This window comes from Schistosoma haematobium, chromosome 1 (genome assembly GCF_000699445.3).
Source record: "Schistosoma haematobium chromosome 1, whole genome shotgun sequence".
Lineage (NCBI taxonomy): Eukaryota > Metazoa > Platyhelminthes > Trematoda > Strigeidida > Schistosomatidae > Schistosoma > Schistosoma haematobium.
The window spans coordinates 58,486,104-58,512,799 of NC_067196.1; the positions used below are offsets into that span (position 1 = coordinate 58,486,104).

General features: G+C 36.9%; 1 protein-coding gene across 2 annotated transcripts; it reads left to right on the plus strand.

Annotated features, from left to right (window-relative positions):
• On the plus strand, nucleotides 1-25,249 carry MS3_00001714 (uncharacterized protein; the record flags this gene model as incomplete). 2 transcript variants are annotated; one of them, XM_035729625.2, is made up of 9 exons in its annotated part: nucleotides 1-45; nucleotides 5,219-5,428; nucleotides 5,464-5,638; nucleotides 7,817-8,061; nucleotides 12,513-12,570; nucleotides 13,223-13,456; nucleotides 16,366-16,487; nucleotides 19,272-19,324; nucleotides 21,762-25,249. In XM_035729625.2, 9 exons carry the CDS (start codon nucleotides 1-3, stop codon nucleotides 21,922-21,924), a joined length of 1,305 nt encoding a protein of 434 aa, XP_035586434.1. In that variant the 3' UTR covers nucleotides 21,925-25,249. The 2 variants fall into 2 exon arrangements, with proteins under 2 accessions (XP_035586434.1, XP_051074622.1); XM_051209187.1 differs by lacking the exon at nucleotides 1-45 and adding an exon at nucleotides 1,629-2,308.
• Nucleotides 25,250-26,696: the final 1,447 nt, after the last annotated feature.

Consider the following 26,696-nt stretch of genomic DNA (forward strand, 5'->3'; position numbering starts at 1 on the left):
ATGAGACATCATAACTTAGGTTTTCCACCACTGAATTTTCCAGTGGTAACTTTCTGTCCTATGTACATAGGACAGTCACGTGACTGAGTAAAATTTTGTTGCTTACTGTAAGCCTTACTTTATTTAGTTACATATCAGTCCCAAACATATGAAATTAAACCCTCATATAAATCGTCATTGTTATTAAGTTTCAGAATTCGAAAGACAATTATTGTTCACACTGACAACATAGAAGCAAGAATTGAGCAGCTTTTCTCTTAATTTTTTACACTGTATTCATGAGTCTCCAATAAATTGTTTTTTATGAGTCTACATCGAATTCTTTACATGGATGTTCATCGTTGAGACAAATCGTAAAAAATATTGCTATTAACTTAATTCCGCCTCTTTTGCTGTATTTGTTTTTAAAACGAACCTCAGAGTAAATACTTTGAAATTGGAGGTACAACACCCTAAACTGGACTGTGGGCACAGTTAGTCTTTTCGGTGGATCCGCTGTGTGGACAACATATTCATCATCGACAAAAAGGACAAGCCGGAAAACACCTGCAATCTGATCAACAACATCTTCGATGACACAAAATATCCCAATGAAAAAGGAGTGAAACAAGTAACTATCATTCTTGGATGTATTAATCACCAAAGGACGAAACTACAAAAGAAGAAAAACAGAACATCATCTACAAAATATATTGTGCCAACTGCGAAAAACACTACATCGGACAAAGCAGACACCCTCTTCATCTTCGCCTGCGTGAACATCAATTAGCGATCAAACGCCATGAAATATTTATTTATTCATTTAAATACATAAACATTGGTACAGAGAGGCACCAAATAGATATGCGCCACATAAATCATTCAATTTGTGTGGGGGCAGGGGTACCGCCCGGGTGCTCAAACCTAAGCAGACATGACATATACTCGCTTTTATCAATGCTTGTGGTCACATTCGACCGGAAAATGTTGAGATCATGGATAGAGATAATTCTAAAAAGAACACTAGAGAATTTTCAGAAGCTTGGGACTCAAGTCAATCAGCTAATCGACAAACACATCGAAATCGATCAAATTTATCAGCCAGTCAGAAAAATTATGGACAAATATAGGACCAAGAATCAAATCATTGGGAGATTCAATCAAAATAAGGAAGTGAACAATGAAAGGTTGAAGGTAAACAAGGAATAATCAAGGTCGAGATCTACAGGACAAGCTGTGAACCATATGTGGAGAAATCCGAACACTTCACTTCTACCCGAAGCCTGTACTGATGATGTCGTTCAGAATAACAGTGAAAGCTCCGCGAACAGACCATCCAACTTCAGAGAACAAAACTCCACCAAAATCGTCCATCTGAGCTACCTATCTTCTCCACAGCTAGTATGTATCAGAATTCACTTCTGGCTGAAGTTGTTCAAGTAGCTTCTCTAGAGTCCTTCAATAGTGCACATGTTTAAGGATTCAGTACAGTACATCATATTAATTTACTCATACGTCTTATTTCATATAGCTAGGTCCTTAGCTGGAGGCATCAGTAATCAAATATTACTGTGCTCGGGAGGTCGGTAATCAGAAACCTCTTTTATCCCATCCAGAACCACTTAAGTCATTCTGAATAAGCTTCTAAGTTTAAGTGGCGATGTTTAGTTATTAAAATATCTACAACTCTATGATTCGCATTTACGATTTCATCTCGCTGTGCTGATGAAGCATGGTAACTTGAACGGATGTATACACGCACCAGTTTCTATTTGTTGTTCGACTGACTGATTGACGTCTAGTGTTTAAACTGGATTTACGTAACAAACGTAAACTATTGGGTAGTGTCTTTTACTACCATACAGGAAATAGCTCACACATTCTCATAGATCCGGCGGCCTGCTTGAATATCTGGGCTACCTGTTTCTGCCACCTAATTATTTCAACAAGTTATGTTTTTTTCATTTGTTTTAACTTATCATTATGTTCATTAATTGCATAACCTATTCAGGCGCTTTTATGAAAAGCCTACGACCTTTCGCTGCACAAGTTACAGAAAGTACTGTAAAAGACATCGTGGTGGTTGACAACATGAGTTAAAGAGAATGAACATTAATCGTATGTCGATTCCAGAGCTGCTAAATTCTAACTGCCGATCACTAATCAACAAAGTGGACTATCTGCAATCCCTGCTAAGTCAAAATATGTATCGTAATTGTGGTGTCATCACAATTCAAGAATCTTGGTTAAATGATTTACAGGACGACTGCCTGGTATCACTACGTGACTTCAAAATTTAACTTCAGGATCGATCAAACAATAAAAAGAGGTGTGGTGGCGGTGTAGCTACGTTTGTAAAAATAAGCTGATGTCGATCTTCGTTTGTGTGTTTTAAGTTTTCAAATGACTTTATCGACTGTCTAACTCTAAGATGTCGTCCAGAACATCTGAATAAATACAAATATGTTTATGTTAACAATAGTTACGTGACTCCAGATTGCACATCATCTGCACTATCTGTTTTCGCTGATGAATTCACTGAGTTCGTTGTTACTGCCTTCATTGATTCACTTTCAGTTGTATGTGGTGATTTCAATTCATGTGACTGTAGCTTCCTCACGTCACTAGGTCACCAAAATGTAGGAGATTTTTCTACCCGTTGGATGCTCATTCATACTTCGCCTTTATTAATGATGTGGGTATATATGTGACTCGTAAACGTGCTCTATTGTCTAGCTCGGATCACCGTATAATTCGTGTTCTACCCAAAGTATATGGAAAGCATGGGAAGAGTACACTCTTACATCAAACCAAGAAAGTCAAATATAGGAATTACTCAGAAGAAAATATCCGAAATCTGAAAAACATGTTTCCCACAACTAACTGGGAATTATTTACAGATGACTCACTGGAAATCACTACTGATGTTATCACTTGTTACCTTAAATTCTGTTTTAATGCTTGTTGTCCCACTGAAACCATTTTTGTAAGTTTTGATCGACTTACATCTTCACAACTAAAACGACTACGGAGAGTGAAAGAAAGAATGTACAAGGAGAAAAACTCTAATGAAGTTCGTAAGCTGAATGGTCTGATAAGCCTAGAGATTAGACGTCTCAACTGTATGTTTGCTCAAAAACTCTTGTCTTGCAAAAACTCTCCAAGTATGTGGAAACTCTTTAAAGAACTTACAGGTGACAGACAAAGAGCGATAACCAGCTGATTGTTTATGACTTAAACAAGTCTTTTGTACGTCAGTCATCTGATGTGGTGCTCCGTTTATCGACAGGTTTAAATAATAGCTGTGTCCCCAGTTTCACTGAAACTGATGTACGAAGATGTCTCCAGTCGCTTAATTCATCTCGATGTTTGGGACCTGATGGTATCCCAAACATCCTTTTCAAAAAGTGTGCTGACGTCCTATGTTATCCGTTCACAACTATCTTTAACAGATCCTTCTCATCTAATCTCATACCGAAAATGTGGAGAAATATGAAGATAATCCCTGTACCCAAGAAAGCATCTGGTGATAAGAATGTAAAATTTAGACCTATTGCAATAACTTCACCCTTCCTCAAAACGATGGAAAAAATATTAATACTTCCACTTCAGCCTGCGATAAAAGAGCATATTTATCCATATCAGTTTGCTTACAGATGCAAAAGAAGCACCTTAGATGCTGTTGCTGTTCTGCATCACAACATAGTGTTCAACTTAGAAAAGGGTAAGAAGTACGTCCGATGTGTTTTTCTGGACTATACTTCAGATTTTGATTCTATACCAAGACAACGTTTGCTTAACAAATTAATCAGCGTCGACACTGACAGCTGGATAACCAATTGGCTATGTTCCTACCTCTCTGGAAGGAAACAGTACACTGTGTTTGGAGGAAAGTGTTCAGAGTCTCTACTGTCTCATGAAGGTGTACCACAAGGAGCTGTTCTTTCACCTCTTATTTTCTCTTTTTTTCCTGCATGATCTGCCATCTTCCACAGAACACACTTTTGTGAAATATACGGATGATCTCATTATATGTATGCCTATCTCTTCCTCTTTACATCCCATAGAACTGAATGAGTTTTTGTCTCGTATTGATTGTTGGTCTGTTGGTAATGGTCTCATACTTAATCCGTCTAAATGTCAAGCTATTAGCCTTAGCATGAGACATGAACGGAATCTAAACGCCATTTTGAGATCCCATAATGCTTGTACCATCGGAGACTCTTTAATAGCTACAGTGTCGAAGGTCAATTATCTTGTTGTCCCCTTTTCTTCTGATCTCTCTTGGTCTTCCCACGTTTTATTGTTATGGAATAAGGTTTTCCGTCTGACTTACTACATAAAGAGACTGCATGCTCTTGGGATTACTCGTCATTTACTCCTACAATTTGTCAACTCTTACATATTACCTATTATTCTTTACTGTTCTCCATTATTCTTTCTCGAGCTTTTGAGAAAAGACTTTGCTGTATTGTGGAGAGTGCTGAAGGCAGTTAGCAAGACGTGTGGTGAATCTTTCGAGGTCATAATTAATATGGTTGTGGATAGATATCTAAAGTCATACAAACTCCTGGCAGGTGTTATTTTATCAGATACTAACCATCCCCTTCACTCTTATCTTTCTCCTTGTATATCTTCTGGTAAAACGAGACGTAACTACATTACAATCCGTGTTCGCAAGCAAAAGTATGAAAGTTCTATAATACCTTGCCTAGCAAATATACTCTGTGACGAACAGGATGTTAGAGTTAACCTAGTCAATAACCTGCATTCTTAAAATGTCTTTAATTTTGAAAGTTGTACAGTTTTTCGGGTTATTTTTTAAAACCTTTTTGTGTATTTGTTACTGTTTTTGCGTAAGTAACTTGTTGAAATACCCTGTGCTGAGAATTCTATATTGTACCAAAATATAATATTGAATAAAGCCAGTAATAATAATAATAAATTCTCCAGGCTGTTATTATGAGCTAAAATTAATTACAACCGTTAACGACTGACTTTGTCATATAAATCACTTTTACGTCCGTTCATTCATGACGTCATATATCGAACTGCACTACTGGAAGTCAACGGCAATCTAGCTTTTTAGACCAAAACACAGTTCGTCGAGCTAAACAGTCATTTCACAGTTAGATTGATAAATCACATAACGACACTGAACATCTGACTGTTTTTCAGCCCAAACTATTCCTGTCTGGCCAATCGCCTTTTTATTTACGATTTTATTATCCTATTTCAGAAAGTGAACGAATTTTCGGTCTTATATGACGATGTTTGTCAACGTGTTTCACGATCCCTTACGGAAGCACTGAAACCGTTTGACGGTATCGATACAGTTGCTACTCATGGTGGATATAATCCAGTGTATTTAGAGGAAGTGGGGCGTCCTGTTGTCCCGCCTATAACTTTGTCGTCTACTTTCCAACAGCTTTCTCCTGGTGTTGCAAAAGTAATAAGGTTTTGTTCTGTATTAACTTTTTTAAGTATGACTATTCTAGGTCTGGGAATTTCTCTCGGGAGTGTTTGGAAAAGTGCATAGCATCTCTGGAAGACGGCCATGACTGCTGTGTCTTTAGTTCTGGTCTTGCAGCCTTAGGAACTCTCATTCAGGTCTTATCAAGTGATGACCACATCGTTGCGTTCGATGATCTATACGGAGGTTTGTTATTTTAACATTTTGATTTCTATTAACGTGTCTTAGAAGTCAAAAACAAATTATCTTTTATATAGTTGGTCAGTTCATACTTACACTGTTACCCCTGTGAAATGTTGGCTACTTTAGACCGCTAAATTAAAGTTCGTTTACTAATTTACTTAATGCAATGACTTGTAAAACAATTTAAGTTTTTCCAGTTAACGATAAATGCAGAATAAACTGATGAATTCTGTATTAGAAACACTTAGCACACCTTTGTGGCGAATTATGTAACTTAATAACCTTACACTGGCTCATTTTAACTACAGAAGAGAATTCATATGCAAATATTAGAAAGTCTGCCTAACTGCTTGCTCCATCAGTTTTAAATCAATACATACTAGCCAAAACTGTGGCTTGTGAGTCCGATGGCTTTGGGTTTCAAACGTTAGTGTCCAAACTGTTTAATCCCCTAAGTACGATTTGTCAACATTTGTTTCCCCATTTATTTCTGTCTTGAAATTAAAATCAATGGTTTTCAAACTGTTTATGTATTGTGAAGGTATTATGGGCTGGCAACATAAGGTGAGTCAGGTCAACTTCAGAGGCATAATCGTTGTGAATAAGACATTTAGGTTTTTACTACCATCAAAAGTACCAACTATTGGTTATTTCATCATAAAATGAGCAAATATGGTAGGAAATCTTATTTACTTGTAATTTTATTATTTAGATTGCTAAAATTATTGAGTCATTCGTAATCTTCATATTTGAAACATATTTTTGGAAGGTCCTGTTAATTTCTTTCCCAGTCGTTACTTGTGTGAATCCAAAAATCTGTTTTTATTTTCTAAATCTGAGTTTGGGAATTCATCAAGTTTTTTGTACCTTTTATAATCCACAAACTTGTCACTCTGTTCCTTTAAATTAAAACCATAGCACAATATTTGATAACATCAGTTCTCTGATGCTGAGTGAAGTGGTAGATAAAATCAGAGATGCGATGGTAAAATGTGGTTCGAAGAAAAAATATCGTGTGGTGAAAGATGACTTTCGTAGCAAGATCTTCACCTGGCTCTACCTACTGTAGTTCAACTATATAAAAATAAGTTTTACGGAAACTGTCCAACCCTTATGAGAACGCTAAAGTATACCCACTGGCCGAGTTTGATACATACACTTCATTGGGCTTTGGAACATTTCACCATCCGACAGCAGTTACTTTTTCTTATTAATGATAGGGTCTGACGCTGGTGGTCATGTAGTCCTGTTGTTTGTGGAATCAATAGTGTTTGAGGGCCCTGGAAATGTTTGATTCTGTTTCTTATTGTATTTAGTTTAACAATAGGAAGTGGTGTGACTTAGTATTTTGGATGTTCTTATGTGTCTTGAAAGGTTCATTAACCCTGATGGTTCAGTGCTCACAACTCTTTTAGTTGGAGTCTACTGGTTTGCGTCATCCGTTGCACAAATAAGATATCTTTAAAACAAACGACGTGTTAAGATAATAAATGATGTCGTTGAAGTATAGTGAGGGCAACATTTGCGCAATATTGATATTTGACAATGAAAGCTTATTAACGGGACTGAGTCAAATTCATAGAGCTTCATTGTTTAAAGTTGTTAAGGATCCTCTTATATGTGTAGCCAATCACCACCCGGTTTGATGTGCTGCCTGAGACAGTGTTTTGGAGAAAAGTTATTGTCAGACAGGTTAAGACTTGGTATCATCCCTTCAAGTCAGACTCTTAGGCTGAGGTATACAGAGAGATAAATGACTATATATCCATATATGGAAGAAAACCATAATTATTGGTTAGTAAATCGGGATTGAAATTTTTAGTACAACGAAGTGTCACGTTACTTGGTGTTTCCTTAAGACTTATTTTCTAAGATAAGACTTATTCTAACACAGAAATATCAAAGCAATATCAAAAGATTTTGTTCTTTGTGCGATTAAGTTTTTTATTGATATGAGATTATGGTTAATAGCTTACGACTTACTGAGGACACCTACTGGTATGTACATTAAATCATACATCAATATTGGATCCACGCTAATGCCTGAGTTAGTCGGAATTTTGTTCCCCTACTGACCACTATTTTACTAGGTCTTCAGCTTAGTTTGTTTTATAATAACTTGTCATTTCCAACTCAATAATTAATTTATATTCAGTTTGTAGTGCTTTTTTATTTGAACAGGAAATGGGCGATATCTGCGTCGACTTGCTTCGAAATCTGGAATAACAACTACTTTCGTTGACATGCGTGACTTGAATTTGTTTCGACAGGCGTTACAGCAAAACACTCGCTTAGTCCTTATAGAATCTCCATCAAATCCTTTAATGCGTCTGGTCGATATAAGTGCTGTTGCGTCTATCGCTCATGAGTTTAACAAAGATATTATTGTTGTTGTTGACAATACTTTCATGAGTTCTTATTTTCAAGTAAGCAAAATTATTTCACTGATCACCTTACCGAGATAATCCTAAATATATGTCCCCAAACTATTTCTTTGTACAAATTTCAAGCCTTAGTTATTTGAAAATTTTTTATGACAATAGGTTCATATCCATATAAAACAAGGGTTCACTCTTCTCTAGTAGTTACATTCGTCTAAACTGAAGATTACTACACTTTTGCAGGGCACTGCATTCATTCCGCTGAAGTATTTCATTGATAATCACTGTTTAGATATTTCTTAGACTATAATGCACGCTTTAAAATAGTATTAATCGGTGAATTTCGTTCCAATTTTTCTTTCTATTATTATGCTTGACGAAATCTCTGCATGGATTCAGAAATATTAACTAGCCATTGCCAGCTTATGTTTCTCGTGGTATAGGCGAATTGTTCGTCCTCATACATAGTTGCATGTTGATTGCTCAGGAGTTTGCTTTGTATTGCTGTATGAATTTGAAACATGGGCCGTAAAAATAGAGTATATTAGTAGAATACTAGTATCCGGCCATAGTTATATTCGATCTCAACTACTACAATCTCCACAAAACTCCTTCTGATACTAATCAACATATGCTCACTAGTGATTGGCTTCAAGATGTATATCCTGGAGTTCTTTTGAGAAGCAGTGACCAGTGGAGTTCAATCGGGTCAGTTGTGAGATAGTAACTCACTGATGACAATGGTAGATGTGTTGCTCAATTTCGTCGATTAGTTGAAGTTAGAAATTAACACTGTTGGATGCCGGCTCAGTGGTCTAGTTGGTTAAGTGCCTGGAGTGAGACTGACAGGTCCGGGGTTCAAATCCCACGAGGCGGGGTTGTGGATGCTCATTGCTGAGGAGCCCCACAATAGGACGAAACGGCCGTCCAGTGCTTCCAGGTTTTTCATGGTGGTGTAGCTTCAATTGACTCATGATTTTAACTATTGAAATTACTGCTCGTATATTGTGGAACTGAGTGAAAAATGCTGGGGTTGTGCAGAGGGTGCTAGGTGAAATTGATGAATTGTTTGATGAGGCCACGATTGTTAATCGATCAAGGTGGTTGGGATGTATGTCACCTATGCCTAACCACCACCTATTTTGACGCGATGCATACCAATGTAGGAGCACCTTGGAAGAAAGTTAAGGACATATCATAAGTTTATGAAGCCGTTTACTGTTGATTTCAGCAATATTACTGAATATAGAATACTTGATCATGCTCCTCACACTAGTTGTAGCGAATGGTTGGAGACAAAAGTAAAGAGAATTAAGCGAAGAAAATTTTCTTTTCGACAAAATTATTTAATCAAGCTATAAATTCGTATTCATAGTTGTATGGTATATATATGTCTACAGAAAGATAGGAAAGGTTGCATGATAAATTGATTCGAGATTCTTAATATCAAGTGACGTTACGCAATAATCAAGAGGTAAGAGAAGAATAAGTTACGGGTCAGAATTATAAAAGATAATTGTACACTTTACAGATATGGCGAAGAACGAAAAACACTAAGGTCATAATGAAAAATACGGAATAACAATCATGAAAAATTTTTTAAGGATTAAGGTTTAAAATTACAAAATACTAATTTAAAAAATAACAAAAAAACCAAAACATACTACATAAGGAGAATTAGGGCCAAGGAAAAATGAGAGGTTGGGCGTATCGATTTTGCACGCAGAGTTCGAGCTTGAGTTGATGGATTGCCAATGCCTCAGTAGTGCATAAGTTTTTTGTTCGACCTCGCCTCATTCCACTTCTTTGTCGCTTAATTCTCTTTATTTTTATTCATTGACACAATGTGTTATTAAAATGACAGATTGGGTGACATGATTCGGGACAATTCGTTATAGCACAAATACATTTGGTCTTTATCTTTTTTTACATTCCGAGTTCCTGTACTTTTTCTAATTACCTCCTTTTCTTTGTTTTCTAACTATATTCACAATGTTTGATTGATTTTATTTTGGTTTCATTTGCTATTCATTTTGTTTTTTTTTCAACTGGTTTTGGTAGCGTGGTAACTTCACCCAACATATATATGCCTAGTTCTATGTTGATTACAACTGACTTTATGTTACAATTTATTCTCAAAGTATTCGTGGATTCGAATGAAACCTTGATATCAATTTTAGTAACAACTCAAAGTTCAGTGATTGATGTAAGTTAGGGGCGACCAAACCAAAACTCAGCATCAGTGCTTGAAGTCATTAACTTCTAGCCTTAACCATGTTGGTAAATGTAGACTACTTGGTTGGGGTACGACTATCGTAACCAATGGTTAGAGATATAGGATGACATGGCTCAGAATCGACCACAATGGCGTCGGTGTATACACTCTGTCTTCCCTTAAACTATGAGATTAAAATCACTTCATATCTTTCTTTCTACGAACTAATTCTCCCTTTCTGTACTATGTCCTTATATGCAATCTTTCTTTCATATATTACCACCACTACTTCTATGAATCCCGTGTTCATCTTGTTGTGCCAATAAGGTATTACAACTTGGACCGATGCACATATGTGCCTGGTCCTACGTTGTAGCTGACTGCAGACTGGATGTAACTTATGTGGGTTTTTGGCATCATATTGGCACTGAATTTCGTTGTTAGAAGATATTCCATTATATCGACTCCTTTATACCCAATAAAGTGTTTAAATAATCATATGAAAGATCTGACCTGTAAATAAAACATTTTCAGTGAATATAATAGCTACATTAAAAAATGTCATTATTACTGTCCACCTGTCATTCAGGAATCATTTAAACTTGCCTTATAACTTATAAAAACAGTAACATTATTTGTAGCAACAAATTAAATACTGGGATTTGTGTTCACTTTTTTCCACTGAATGCAATTACAATCACAATGAGTTGAGACTAAGTATCAGAATTCTTGTCAAGTTAATATTCAAAAGAGGCAACACTCATGCTAAATATCTAAAACCAGAATTTCAACGTTGTGTGATTAATCAGACATGATTGTGGGTAAACAATTATTACTTATTATTATATAATGAATGATACAGTTTTACACATTGTTTTATTATGTAAATATCGGACACGGATATACATTATGATTGAGATATTTACTTCTTGCAAATTATATATCATAAATACAGTAAAATAATATATTTGTAATATCCCAATGATACCTACAAAATTATATATCAGTTTTTTTCCCTGTTTATGACTTCACTTCAGTCAAATGTGAGGTACTATTAAATTACATTTTATTGGCGTACAAGGTTGTAAAATCCAAACCAGTAGGAGACTGTAAAATTTCCATGGAACACCGTTGTTCTCCGACTTTTATTAGGCGATGTGCACTTTCGATTAGTGATGAGGTGTCTAATTTACCTTGTTACTACATTCATTCATTATCATTTTTTATGAGAATGTAACCAGAGAAGACAATGAACTTTTGACTATGTTAAATAATAAATTGCTGGGTCCTTAGCGATTGTTTGTAGGAAGTTATTCATAAAATCACTACGAATGTTTCCCCTGTATATTGGAAATTGTGTAAATTGAAACTTGTCGTAATAGTACACTCGTTATCGTAATTAAATAACAAAAATAGTCCGTGTTATGGTCACAGGACTATCCGCCTCGTAAATTATTGTTTATTTGAACCTAAAACTATTCATAAGGCGCATCATATTTAGTCATACTCCAATAATTTCGAGTATATATATATATATATATATATATATATATATATATATATAACAAAATATTCCTAGTTTGAAATCAGTGTTGATAAACTGGAAACATATTTCCGTTTTCAGTGGTTTTGAATATCAACCTTAAACTGTATGTGCACTTTTAATTAGTCACTGAAAATAATTTGATTTCTCGCGTGATTATAAAAAATATAAGGAAAATGTAAATATAGTTTCGAGTAAACATTCATTGTAAGTTTGGAAAGTATAGTTTTAGTCATGATAAAGTAAATAATCACTAATATAATGAACATACAAGTGTAAATATGGTAGTTATTTGTTTAATTTATAATTATTGAACAGCAGTGAAGCTTAATTTAATCAATAAAATTCTCAATCATTTTAATAAAGTCTTTTTTGGAAGGCATGTTTTTTGTCCTAACGCGTGTTACACTCCAAAAACTTTACGAATTAGCATCCTACTGGTTATAAGTTAGTAGCTATCTAAACTCAGTAGCTTAGTGAATAATCAGTCCTAGTTTGGAGCTGTAATTGACGAGTCTTAATGTGGATATGAACACTAGAATCCCGGGACATCCAGTTGATTAATCCCAAATGGAAAGAAATATGCGTTTTAGGTCCTACTGCACACTTCTACTATTCAAATACATGAATAGGTGATATAAGCGTTATACCCTAACCACAAACAACCGATTTTCCACTGTTTCATTACTTTTTTAAAATAAAGTAGCAAATTATTTAGACTATTTACTTTTTTTTCAGCGTCCACTTGATCATGGAGCAAATGTTGTCTTACACTCTCTCACAAAGTATATGAATGGTAAGCTCCTTTTTCATTACAACCAACAGGTAAAATAACTTAATTTATGTCTACCTCGCATAGTGTCTTCAGTGGTTAAGTATTGAATAAAATCTCTAAGTAGACAGCACTTTTCATAATTTTGGGGATTTGTTTGACCTCATAAAGCCGTCTTCTTCTTATGATTATCTAGTACCCATTTATTTATTTAAGATGGTGTGCGTCATTGTCAGCTACCACTAATATAAAGAACTCATTGCTGAATGATGTTAAGGGTTGTTTGGTTGATGCTTGGTGTACAGATGAATACTTTTTTACCCTCATATTGAAAGAAATGTTTGAGATTTTCATCCTCCTCCTATATATTTAGTGACAGTCTATGTTCTAAACTTAACGGTGTAGAATACTAAGTTTAACTAGCTGTCCGACTTTACTATATACTGTAGTTAAATATTACTCTTGTCGTTTGGAGTTGATTTTGTTTCGTAATGTGATGAAGATCCTGTTTAGCTTATTACTAAGTAAAGTCCAGTGTAAAAATGTACGGATATGCACATTTGAAGTTCAATAGTATATATAATAAGTAGTAGAAAATTAATTTGAAATTTGCAAAAGAACCTATCCATATAACTACATAGTATTCGTTAACAACATTTTCTGTTTCTGTGATAAGGTCATTCTGATGTAGTTATGGGCGCACTGGTTACACGTAATCAGTCAGAACTACACAAGCAGCTAAGATTCATACAGTATGCTGCAGGAGCTGTTCCGTCTCCATTTGACTGCATGTTATGTCTTAGAGGATTACGCACATTACCAATACGAATGAAAGCGCACATGAGAAATGGACTTATAGTGGCTATGATGCTTGAGAAACATCCGCTAGTTGAAAGGGTTCTACATCCAGGTATGTTACTGTAAATGTTTACTGAATAATAAGACTTCAGACGCAATTGTATAGATAGAGGTTAACATTTACATATAATGGTTAAACTGATGCCAATCAGTTGCTTATTCGTTAGATAATATTCCTCACATAAAATCCTAACGAAGATGACAGGTGAATTTATTATTAACTGTGACCTCTATGAATATCTAAGAATATTTGGTCCCGTTATGCCAAGACTATACGGATTCCCAAAATTCATAAGAATGTTCTCCTACGTCCTATACTTGATATGAATAGCTCTTCATATAATCTGATTGCTAAATGGTTAGCTGATATTTTAAAACCCGTCACAAATCACATCAATAAATATAACTCTCTGATTCACTTGATGTTGTTGACTCAATTAGAAATATCTGTGTAAATGGTAAAAAAGATGGTCTTATTGGATGTCACTTCTCTCTTTACAAATGTTCCACTCACAAAAATGTGTTTTTTTATGTGAATACATTGAAAATAATAACCCCGATATTCGCATCGCAAAACATTGTCTAAAAGAGCTACTTCTACGATGTATTCTCAACGTGCAATTATGAGAATCAAGAGAGGAGCTGACATAGCTTTAGATCACCTGGTTGTGGCCAAGATGAAACTGAAGCTAAAGAAGCATTGGACAACTGGGGAAATAGCATTACAAAGGTTCAATACAGCCTTCGAGATACTGACAAACTCAACGAATTCAAGATAACTCTCAACAACGGGTTCCAAGCCTTACATGATCTACTGAAGGAAGAAGGAACTACGATGGAGGAAAACTGGGAAGGGATCAAAGAAGCCCCATCATAAGTAATAGATTTCTATCGAAACGCTGCATAAGATTCAAGAAAAGAAGCACAAGAAGACAGCAATCAACAACAGTCGATCAAGAAGAAAGTCAAGGTACAAGCTGAATACACAGAATTAAACAAGCTAGTGGAGAGGAACATCAGTGCTGACAAGTAGAAATATGTGGGAGACCCAACAACGACAGCGGAGAAAGCTGCAATAGAATGAAACCTGAGAAAACTATATGACACGACGAAGAAACTGGCAGGGAAACATAGTGAACCAGAAAGACCAATCAAGGATAAGAGAGGCAACGCATTCACTGAAATTCAAGAATGGAGGGACAGATGGGTGGAACACTTTGAAGAACTCTTGAATAGACCAGCTCCAGTGAACCCACCGGACATCGAAGCTGCGTATACAGATCTTCCTATAGCTGTCACTCCACCAACGATCGAAGAAATCAGGATCTGAGTAAGTGTGAGAACTATAGAGGCATCACACTACTGTCAGTACCAGGAAAGGTTTTCAATGGGGTGTTGCTGAACCAGTTGAAAGACTCAGTAGACGCTCAGCTTCGAGATCAACAGGCTGGATTCTGTAAGCATTGGTTGTACATAGACCACATCGTGACACTACGGATCATCGTTGAGCAATCAATCGATTGGAACTCGTCAGTATACATCAACTTCCTTGACTTTCTCTCTCTTTGTTATTTTGATTGTTCCGTCATCTATGTCATTGGCTTCACTTTATGTCATGCCTAAATGTCACAGGTTAATAAATATATTATTTCAATGGTTGAAATCATGAGTCAATTGAAGCTAGACGACCACGGAAAACCTGGAAGCACTGGGCGGCCGTTTCGTCCTAGTATGGGACTCCTCAGCAGTGCGCATCCACGATCCCGCCCCCCGCGAGATTCGAACCCAGGACCTATCAGTCTCGTGCCATGTGCTTCCAGGTTTTCCATGGTGGTCTAGCTTCAATTGACTCATGATTTCAACCAGTGAAATTTCTAAATATCTCCACAAAACCCATTCTGATAAAAATATATGACTGAAAGCAGATGGTGAGAAGCCACGAAATGTAATGAGTTCGTATTATTCTGCCTCAACTGTTGTTTTGGCTATGTTCGCATTCCTAAAGGGAACCAACTGCATGAAGCTTATGAAAGTAATTACGAGTGGTTAATAAAGAAGTGGTTAAGATTATTAATATCAGATGTTAATTAGCAAACGGATGATGTACAACACGTATTTAGGGAACTGACAAGTCTATCATAATATTTAGTACGACAGTCGAAAAAATTTTTGATAATAAATCAAATACTCAAGCATAAAAATACTGCTTCAGTTAAATAACAAAAAAAGAGTATCGGCATTTTGAAAAAAAGACATTGGCATAAAGGAGAATATAATAACATTGTGATGAATGCTGATAGCTTCAGTTATTTTTAAAACACATATGCGCAAGCCATGTGGTGAATTCAGTGCATGATTTCAAAGGCTTTGTTTAGAACAAGGGTGGTACGAAGCCCCAAAAAGGTACTGTTTAAAGGGAAATATTTCTTCGCTTACCCCTTTGTTCTTATCTAAATATCTAAACAAGAATTCTCGCTTCACTAAAACACTTAATCACATGAAAAATTAATGATCGATTCATGTGTCACAATTGTAAATGCATCTTTAAAGAATAAAATTACCAACGTTAACGGGTTGTTTATGTTACACATATTTATTTCAAGTGAGAGCTGTCAATTTCTGTTTATGCTCTCCGTTTACTAATACTGGTCATTAGTTTATATGTCAGGGTTATTAAATTATTCCTAGTGTTAATTCATATACTAATTAATTAACACATGAAGTACTTACGAATTATTTTTATCATTGCTGCAGTCGGAAAAATGAGAATAGATATGGTACGCTGTATATTTCCCACAAATTACTTCTATCCGTTCAAGATGTATGGTTAGGTCAACATTTTTTAAATCTAAGTCGGTTGTTCCTTTAACCTTTTATACCTGTTTAATTGTAAACAAGTTGATATTTGCTAGTTTTGCATTCGGCCGTTTTTATTTTCAACATTTTTTTCTGATATTCAAGGCTTAGAGTCATTTCCTCAAAGGGATATTATCGCAAAGCAGATGCGTGGTTTTAGTGGTATGATAACTGTTTATCTACGATGTACTGGGGAACAAACAAAAACGTTTATTACAAATCTGAAGGTAATTGCGTTACCGTATATGGATAATATAAATATTCTAAAAGAGTTATGAACTCGATAGTAAGAGTCAATACAGGCGATTAAGTGGATAAAATTCATTTTTTCAAATATGTATGTGATGATTAGAAGTATTTGGATTATTATACGTACTAGGAATCCCCAAAATAGCTCAATTTAGACCAAACAGAACTTTGTGAGCACAAACGAATGTATTGTATTTGGAATTCAAAATCAGGCAGTCATCAAGTACAAAAGAATTATTAGTTAATACAAACACAACAACCGTCACAGCTTAAATTGGAATCTAAGTTTCTGCAATCAATTTTACCTTTTCTCGTTAGGTTCATCATGTATCTGTCCAACCATGTATTGGATGTAGACTATGTATGACCTAGAAATTGAAACGGACTCACCTGGATCCTGGAATTGTATACAATCACCATGTCGGTTGTGTACTGAAACCACTGATATCCAGAATTTGAACCATAGATGTCCCAACACTATTCTCCCCCACGAAATAATGTTGGATCTCCATAGCCCCAAGTTATGAATAATGTGGCTTCATTTGAAACATATCTCACATTGATTAGAGGATTCATTAGAGGTGGATTCATGATAAATATAAACAACATTTGATCTGAAACCACATGAATTGTAATCAAAATCGAGCTGATTTAGCACTTGTGCTATGCAGTGAACAAGTTTCCCGCAAGAGACAGATGCAGTGTAAGGACAAATAACATTTGTTATGACATCAGGATGCAATTTTTCCGAAATATTTCCCTCAAATTTATTAAGAATTTCATTGGAGAAGTGTATCACCAGAAAAATCAGCATCTGTCAAAACTGCACCATATTTTCTATCATGATTTGATTCATTCAACACATTTCCCTCAGATTTATATAAAATTTCATCAGAAATATGTGAATCATTGGGACAAACTGCGGTGTGCGCTACTTATATACATATAAGTACTATATAACGGTATTCAGTAATAGAATGTATTCCAGTAGAGAATAGAGAACGAAAGAACGGGGACGGAAAGTAATCGGTACGAAAATGCAGGAACAATGAAATCTGAGACGATGGACTGATATTTGTAAAAGAAACAGACAATTTTGAGACAATGGGTTAATATTTTGCAAATTAAGTATTTACTGTATGGTTCTCAGATTTTATTGGGATGTTCTGTAATTTCTTGTTCTAATACATTCGGTCGTCCCACTCGTGTTCTTTGTTCACTACAAAACGATAACTGATACAAAAACATGAGAGATCTGATAGAAAGTTGATTGACTAGAAGCTTTTATCTCACAATGATTCTGATTTCGTTTGATTCTAGACTGCTTTATGATTATACTGTTTTTCGAAATCGTAGAAGACAAATGATTGTTGGAAGCATTCAACTTAATAGGATTTGAATAACAAAGTTTAGCATTACTTGGAGCGAAATGAACAGTAGTATTACAAACTGACTGAATGTGTCCAATTTTACCACATATAAAGCATTTAGCATTACGAAATACACATGAATTACATGAGAAATTTGCCACAGGACAAACATTTACCGAACCCGAACAATAAGAACTGGCAATACTGCCAGTTTAAAGCCCAAAAAAACTAAATAGAAAATAAGAGGTAAAATTACTCTTATAAAAATGAAATGAATGTACTTCACATCACTGCAAAAATTTAAAGGTTTGGTGGTTTCCGTCTGTAACTTCTTTTTAACTCCCATTCAAGAAACTTTTATCCTAAACCAGATTCAGACTATTTCAGCAAATATTTCATAGATCGATGTCGCACTCTAGTCCACCACACTACAGCTTTTCGCATGATATATACTCTCATTTCTAGGTCTTAATGAAATGGATTAATTTAAGTTATATTGTTTAGATATTTGAAGGCTATAAAGATTTATTATTTGACTTTATTTCTTGATACAAATTTTTCCGGTTGATTATCACTTATAATCCTAACTTTTTGTTTGAAAGTTTAGATTGAGCTGAGTCTACTGATGCAAACTTTCTGATTAGAGTCTTCGAGATAAATGTAAACTACTGTTGGGGATCTTAGATGTGTTGGCTCAAAATCTGTCGCTATGGCAAAGAATCGTTGACCCGTTCATCCTAGATCTTGAATTTTACCAGCCATAATTTCCCCCTTCGTTTTTTTCAAGGTGTACCCTTCTCACCATTACCACCATTCCAACTCGTCGCTCATGTAGTTGGTTTCCTCCAATTAATCGTTAATGTAACTACGGCTTTCACACTTCTGTGCCAGGTTCTATTTTGACGGTGACTTGATGATTTCGAAGAGAGATGAACAGAGATTTGAGCAGAGTTACTTATATTCACGTGATATCTATTTAAAACTTATAACGTTTAAAAAGTAAAATCACGGAACGAGTTGAAAATCCGTGCACAAAAGAATTCGGTTTGGGAGTTCTTGTGACTGCACATCAGCATACTATAGCAGAGATATAAATATATTTGAGACTGAATAAAAATTTTGTAAATATATGTCATACGTGACAAAAAATTGTACAGCAGTTATAGTAACAGACGATCAAAAGGCTAGATATAAGTGCTCACGTAAGTAATGATCAAACGCAAATAATAAAAAGTGTAGTGCTCATTGAGTTAAGAAATAATACCAGAACTAGTGAAGAGTTACAAAACTGAACAAAACGATATATTCAATTAGGAATATTAAAGTTTATCGGAACCATACTAAGCGATAAAATTATCTGAAATTTCCTATACATATGCTTGTATTTTTCAGCTGTTTACGTTAGCCGAAAGTTTAGGGGGTTATGAGAGCCTTATTGAAATTCCGTAAGTCCTTTGTTGAATCTTGTAAAATTTATGCTTATGTTCAGTTTGTGTGCACTTGTGAAAGCGTAATATCAAAACCATTTTTCCTTATTGCAAATAATTTCTTGCTATCGAGTTATAATGTTTAACAGTTCTCAATGTTCCAGAAATTAAATAGGATATAAGTTGATGTTGGTATTCTAATTCAATAAAGAGTGGTTTAGACTGCGTCGACAGTTCAGGAATTCCAGGAGAAGCTTGATCGTCGATGATCGAAAACCAATAACCTTATAACGACCCTGATTAAAGCATTTTACGAACACGTATTTCCTAACTCCACATGATTCATTTATCTGTTAGATAGAATAACCTACAGAATTCCGGTGTTTTCTTAGGCGAAGTCACTGTTGTTACTCCAGATGCACAAACTAGTTTGCTCAGAAGCTAGAATAACCTATGCAGCCTTGAAACTGTTTGTTTATTTATTAGAACACATAAGTATTGGTACCAAGGGGCACCGAATGCATATGCGACACACAAGTCACTTGATTTGTGTGTGGACTGAGATGCTGCCCAGGTGCCCGAATCGAGACAGGTGGTTTCCTTAGGGGGTCACACCCGCAGCCTTCGACCTAAAGATCTGATCCATAAGGCAGTGGAGCAACGTCAGGAGATACAGTCCCATGGTAGCCGGTGACCAACAATTAGTTCGTATACCATTTGTTCCCAAAGGATCCTAGAGCCCATATGCACCGTTAGTTTAGAACCAGAGTTTTCTAACTCCATTGCTGGATCCTCTAAATAAGCCTTCTCAGTTAAAGTGTCAGATATTCGCTTTTCGTACTTGCGTAAACAACACTCCTGCATCGAGAAGGCTGTGATTATGAATTCCCTAGCAATGGCTGTGAACGCGTGGACATGTAAGAGCATTCCGAGAGGAAGAACTAACTCTCCTCAACCTCGGTCGTACCAAGGCATTCGGAGGCTTGACACTGTACCAGCTACTGAAAATAAAGGCCCGTGAAATAAACCCCAAGTATGATCTAGAAAATCCTTAGGTGTTGCTCGGATATCTTCTGAGAATTTAACTGCTTACAAATTTGAACTAATTAAATATTGAGAAGTGGAAGAGTAGAAGTTGTTGGTATGAATTGTTTGGTTCACTTCCATTTGGCTTGGAGAATTATCGCTTATGACTGTGGCATCAGTGATATATTACAAAGCAAACAATTCACTGGTAACGATTCACTTCAACAAACCAGGTAGCTTCATTTAAACGGCACTATTATTACGCACTACAAAGTTGTTTAACCGATTGTTTTCTAATAAACATGTTATTCCCTGCTGTTAGTTCATAATTTTTTACTCTTCTTTAAACAAAACTCTAATCTACTGTATTTAGCTATATTCCGAAAATAAATATTAACCAATCAATACCTCAACCAACGTTTTTGAAAAATAAACATTGAAGCCACTCAAAACAAAGTTTTGTTAGCTCAAAATGTCATGCCATCGTTTTTTTCTTAATTTATGACGATTAAATGCTAGCACCGATCATTCGGTAAGCTGCAATAAAGCTAATAACGTTATCAACTCACAGCATAGTAACAAACAATTCGAAATCCTGTATAGATAACCAAATAGCACGGGAACATTAGGCATGAATGACGAGGGTATGTTAGTTTTAAACATCATTTTTAATAAGATATTCAATGTTTATTGGTTCTGTTCGTAGAACAGAGCATGATAAAAAGTGATCATTTACTAACTTCAATGGGCCATCAGTGATTTAAGACCCACATTATACTTTGTAGTATAGAAATTGTAACTTACACATTTCGCGACTAACAATTGCTACCCTGACGTTATGGTTATACTCATATATTATCGTAATCTAATCTGACCAATCCAACTGATATTTGTTCTGCGACTCTACTATACGGAAATTTTCAGCAGGGTGGAACCCTAAAGTAGACAACCACCATAATGCATATAGTTTTGATCTTCTTGAGACGTGCTGGGGGAAAGTAATTGTAAAGTATTGTATGCACAACAAGGCGTCTTCCTCGGTTCATTAGCGCTTCTAAAGGCACTGTTTTCTCATAGTCGGAAGTAAAGGCCAGAACAAGTCAACTCTGGAAAATGTAAATCAAACTCTGCTGTGATCTTCCTTTGTAAATAATAGTGTGTCTCAATGAGTGAATATACTCAACTGAACTCCACGACTTCAAAAAATTCAGCCACTCTGCCTCGGCTACACCCCAACATTAATTTACATTCTGACTGTAATTTAAACTACTATGCTCCAGTAATAAATTTGAACACTTTCATTATGGTGAAAAGAACTTTACTTACTAATAAACATGCATTTCGGGAAGGACAGAACAGTGAACTATGTAAAACGGTAACATAAAGGCATTGTTTGCGATTGTAACAAGGCGTGTTTTCCCATTTTCAGGTCCATTATGACACACGCATCAGTCCCAGAGGAGGTTCGTGAGGTCAACGGGGTCACTGGGAATATGCTTCGCTTGTCAGTGGGACTAGAAGATCCGAAAGACCTATCACTCGACTTATATGAAGCTTTTGACAAATTGAACCAGAATCCCAAACCAATATAAACTTGTCCTCTTCAATTATTGATTGACGTTTCTTCGAATAAATTCACATAATGAATACTTTACAAATTTTTATGACTATTTACTTAATACGTACACAAATATCGGGCTAAGACTGACTGGCATCAATGCTACTGGTGAAGAATCTAGTTTTAGCAATCGCATGCTCACGCACGAAAAGTCAAAACATCTCTGGATAATATACGTGTTAGATAAGTACTGCATTCTAATGGACCGAATTTTATCTGTAATCATGCTGCGCAGCTCTTGGTTAGCGAGCATTCACATAATAAGCAGCCTTCTTATTGAGTTATGTCAGTGACCAGCTTCATTGTTAATTAGGCCACACTTAACTTATATCTCATTTTCCCGCTAGTGTCAGTTTGATCTTTCGTAAACGCGAACACGAGTGATTGGCCAGAGGTGTTCAAACAATTCAAAAGAAAACCTAAGCAGAATGGACACTGAGGTGTGCCATCGCTTGAACTACAAACATGGTGTCGCAATAGACCAATGGATATGAGATCTGTGGTTTTTGTACTACTACCCGCGTCATAAAACAATAACCGCCCAACGTTTTCAACCATTGCTAATATCAGGGAACAACGGACGATATGTAAGTCACCGAGATGACATTCGTAGCACACCAAGCCACCGAGGCTAATGTATCAAAGTGGTGATACCAATTGGGTTGTCGTCACTGTGCCAAAACACATTGTCGAACCTCGGCATTTCTTACGTGGTGTTATCACTGAATTTCAAAACTTTCGTAGACAACGGTGACTGAACATGGAGAGCTACTCAGCGTCCTTCACTCCTAACACGTTGTACACTCGACCTTATACAGCCAGACTAATGTCAAGATAGCATCAAAGATTATCACGATTGTGATAACACACCGGTTCTGCCAATACGTAGGTCGTTTACACTACCCTTCTCACCATTGGAACTCACACGACTACCCAGACAAATGAACCTTCCGACCACTTCTGGAGGTTTACAACCAAGAGAGGGTGCAAACAGACTTGTAAGACCAATTTACATGCCGTACCCACTGCTATTCATTGACAACTGGTCTCAAAGCTTATCATTTGACCGTGAGACAATATGATAGGTGTACTCAAGATCAAAGTCTGCCTCCAGATGGATGAACTACACTACCCACCCCACCAAAGCTACCTCCAGTGATGGGAAAGTTGAAAACAAACGATGGAATGGCGCGACACCACGGCTTGGATGAGATAATGGAGACTGGCGGTCACACATCCTAATTCTTCCTGAAATACACCTCTATAAGGCTCTCGGGACGTTAGTAGACTCCCCAGACACACCAACCTAATAGACGGCCCGATAGTAAAGTCCTATCCCGTAAATCGACGACGGATCCAGTGTCAAGCAATACGACGGTTGACCGCTCGCCACGAATGACTGTACCCGAGCAATCACTGAAACGTGGTTATGCGATAAATATGTTCACAACCAAGACGGGCAGTAGGCTCCACACCAGTCAGTCTTACGGGTTTTCGGCAACAAACGAAGCATGATGGAAGCCAACTGCTTGAATGTAATCAGGACGTCTTATCGCTCAATAGATGCAGCAGGGAAAACGTAAACGTTCTGAAGACAAGAACGACAATAAATCAGCATAAGTGGTTTTCCTACATAAGACAAGAACGTTGTACGCCATCACTAGTTAGACCTTTGACGGCAGTCAGGACGGGCTACAAAGTTATAAACTGTGGAAATGCCTCTCGGTCGCATTGTCGAGTGTAAAGTTCGCCACACACCCCTATGAGCTAGTAGCAGGGACTAAAGACGCCAAGATTCTGTGCCACATTCTCTCTGGCGCTGATGTAGGGATAGACAGTACTCATGATGCAACCAACCGGTATAACAAGGAATTTTGCACACATCCTTCGGACTTCCCAGATAGAGCTCAACGTGGCACGGGGCGCTACACGGAACTACAACTAGACACCAGTCGAAACAACATTCCTCCAGCTGATATTGAGTGCTCTACACCCGGCTTGAACAACGCTCGAGACCGGACACATGGGCTGGAAATAAGGAGAATGCTTGAAGTGAGTACAAATAGACGGCCTGCTCTAGTACGTGCATTCCTCCACCAAAGTACCAGAACTGGTCACCCACCCTCGTCCTACTGTAAGCTGCATACGAGGCCCCTAGGTCATTGACACTGATCGTGCCTGATCGACAAGCCTTGGCAGTTACCACGGGGAAATCACTGTTGTGTAACGAATGACCCTACCCCACCCACAGGCTAGCTGACGCAATATTCATGACGCTTACTGTGACACCATACCCAACTACGCAAAAAATGAAGCCTGGTTGGGTCGAAATATTTGCACTTCAAGGCCTTCTGATTGAGTGACAACTACAGATAAGACAGAAGTAGAAACAGATATTTCAAGAAAACCTTTTATTTGACTGCAAATCTGACAAATTTTAGTTGTTGCAAGTACAACCTCGAAAAACGGATAAATTGACCATGCTATTGGCAAAATATAGAGCTATCGCGTAGTTTACCAGGTCAGCTACCCGCCGACCAACAAGATACGCATTACTTTAGCATTCAAGCGACCGCTGGTAGTTCAACAAGCGGAGATACAGAATGCACTCAACCAACTATTCGAACTTACCAGTTGACGAGACACCTGAAAAGGAAAAGAAATAGCGTTTTAGAAATGGTAGAAAAACAATCAGTCCTGTTGAGCAAGATAATCACTTATCAATCATAAACATTTCATCACCTGAATTTAGCAACTCACCACTTGAATAAGGAGACTTGTGGTTACGACATATTCCGTACGATCTGAAATGCAAAAACACTCATATTTGCATCTTGTTACTAGTGCACAATCAGGCCTATCATTGAAATATCATATTCATTAAGGGCTCAAACTTTCATCACATTACACAACTAGCGCTTACCAAATTCAAGGAATTCACGACTGGCATTCAAAAACTGAAAGGCATCTCCACGAATATAGGGCGGTCTAAAATAGAAATAACGACAATATTAGCTGAATACCCTTGTGATATCAGATACTATCTAGTGGCATTCACTGTTTCATCCACATGTTAACATCATAACACTCCACACTAAAGCTTACCGCAAACTACCTACCCATAGAACAGTCACGACGTGACATGCACGAGAGTGAGTTTGAACAAATACATCTCGGCACGTCAGCTAACAAGCTATACCTCAGCTAAACACATCCAATGCTCAATGTGTTAGTTTATTAATTGGATATTACCGAACGCATCGATCCAGGTGATTAGGCTTAGTAGGTCCAAGAACGTTCTCTCCAAAGTTGCTGGGTACCATTGCTTTTCGAAAACGAGGGAATTTACGATCGACTTTTGTGACTACACTTACAATTAACCTTGGTATAGACAAGACTCTAGATAGCCCTTGGTAGTCTATGAAGTTGTGGCCGGCATATATTTCAATGGATTCGACTGCATTGGCTGAAACTCACTGAAGTCTAAATCACTGAGTTAAGATAATATAACTCTACAAAAGTGGTCAACGTCTTGATTGCTTGGGGTTGTGTTCCGTAACTCAGTCTTGTGAACAGCGATGGTTAGATCACACAGTAAATAGCCATCAGGGTATATTAAGATCTCTATTTTTAAGACTTGCTACGTAGTGGGAGCATATCTCAAACCATCCGGTTACTTCTCGTGAGTAATCCAAACAGTAACTTTCTCATAGCAGCATTATAATGAATAAAGAAACGCTTGTTGCAATACAAAGGCCTCGTCAAAATGTCCTAAACCATCCTATCATTATAGAAGTCGCCTTCCACTGTTGGTGAATTGAGACCTGGCTCGCTTACTGTATGAATAGCCAACATATGATTGATATGAGGACAAAAACGCTCCAAACATTGAGAAACCGTGACTGGGTTCCACTTAACACTTCATTATAAACCTTGGACCTAAAGATGTTACAGATGTTCATGGCTTAACAACGCTTTCGTTTTTAACACCTTTATAATTGAGGATCCCAATCCCAGTAAAACTAGAAGTCAAGAATCAAGGGGTACAATGATATATTTGTAAGTGAGTCGATATGCCGAGAAGCACGTAATCCAAGCTGACTAGTTGTCTCGAGGAATGCGAAAAAAGGCTAACCCACTCGTAATCTGGTGCGGATGCATGACCGAGAGCATTCATCTATGCTGTATCTAGTAAAACTAATGAGGTAAGTATCAATTTCGTAGACTTGGGGAACTTCTGTTACGGATAAATCGCCGTTATCAACTCGTCCATGACAAAACGTTTGCTGGCCTCCAGAACGCAAGATAATCTCGGTGCAAACAAAGGCATGATGAGATTCCATATAAGTACTTCAGATGGAGCAGCATTTTTGTACACAACCACACCTGGTTCTTTTGATAACAATGTGGTCAGTCTGATTCCGAGTTTGAGTTGCAAATGCGAGAAATCAAGTCGCACATCGGTAATGGCTTTGTGAGAACTTAGGCAAGAGACAGTCTGTGATCGGTACAAACTTGCAGAAGGCGGTCACCATTGTCTGACTTTTGACCAGTGATCCCCGAGGGTCACTCAAGATATCACACTGTGTAGTCAGACGCTGAGTTATCACGCCGAAATCTTCGATCAGCACTCCAATATCCCTCGAACACGTCTTTCTAAGATGGTCTAAATGATGTTAAAACCCATTCCTGATCGAATCCGTGTTCTAGTCTTTCGAAGCCGAATGCATCTGCCAGAAACCATCA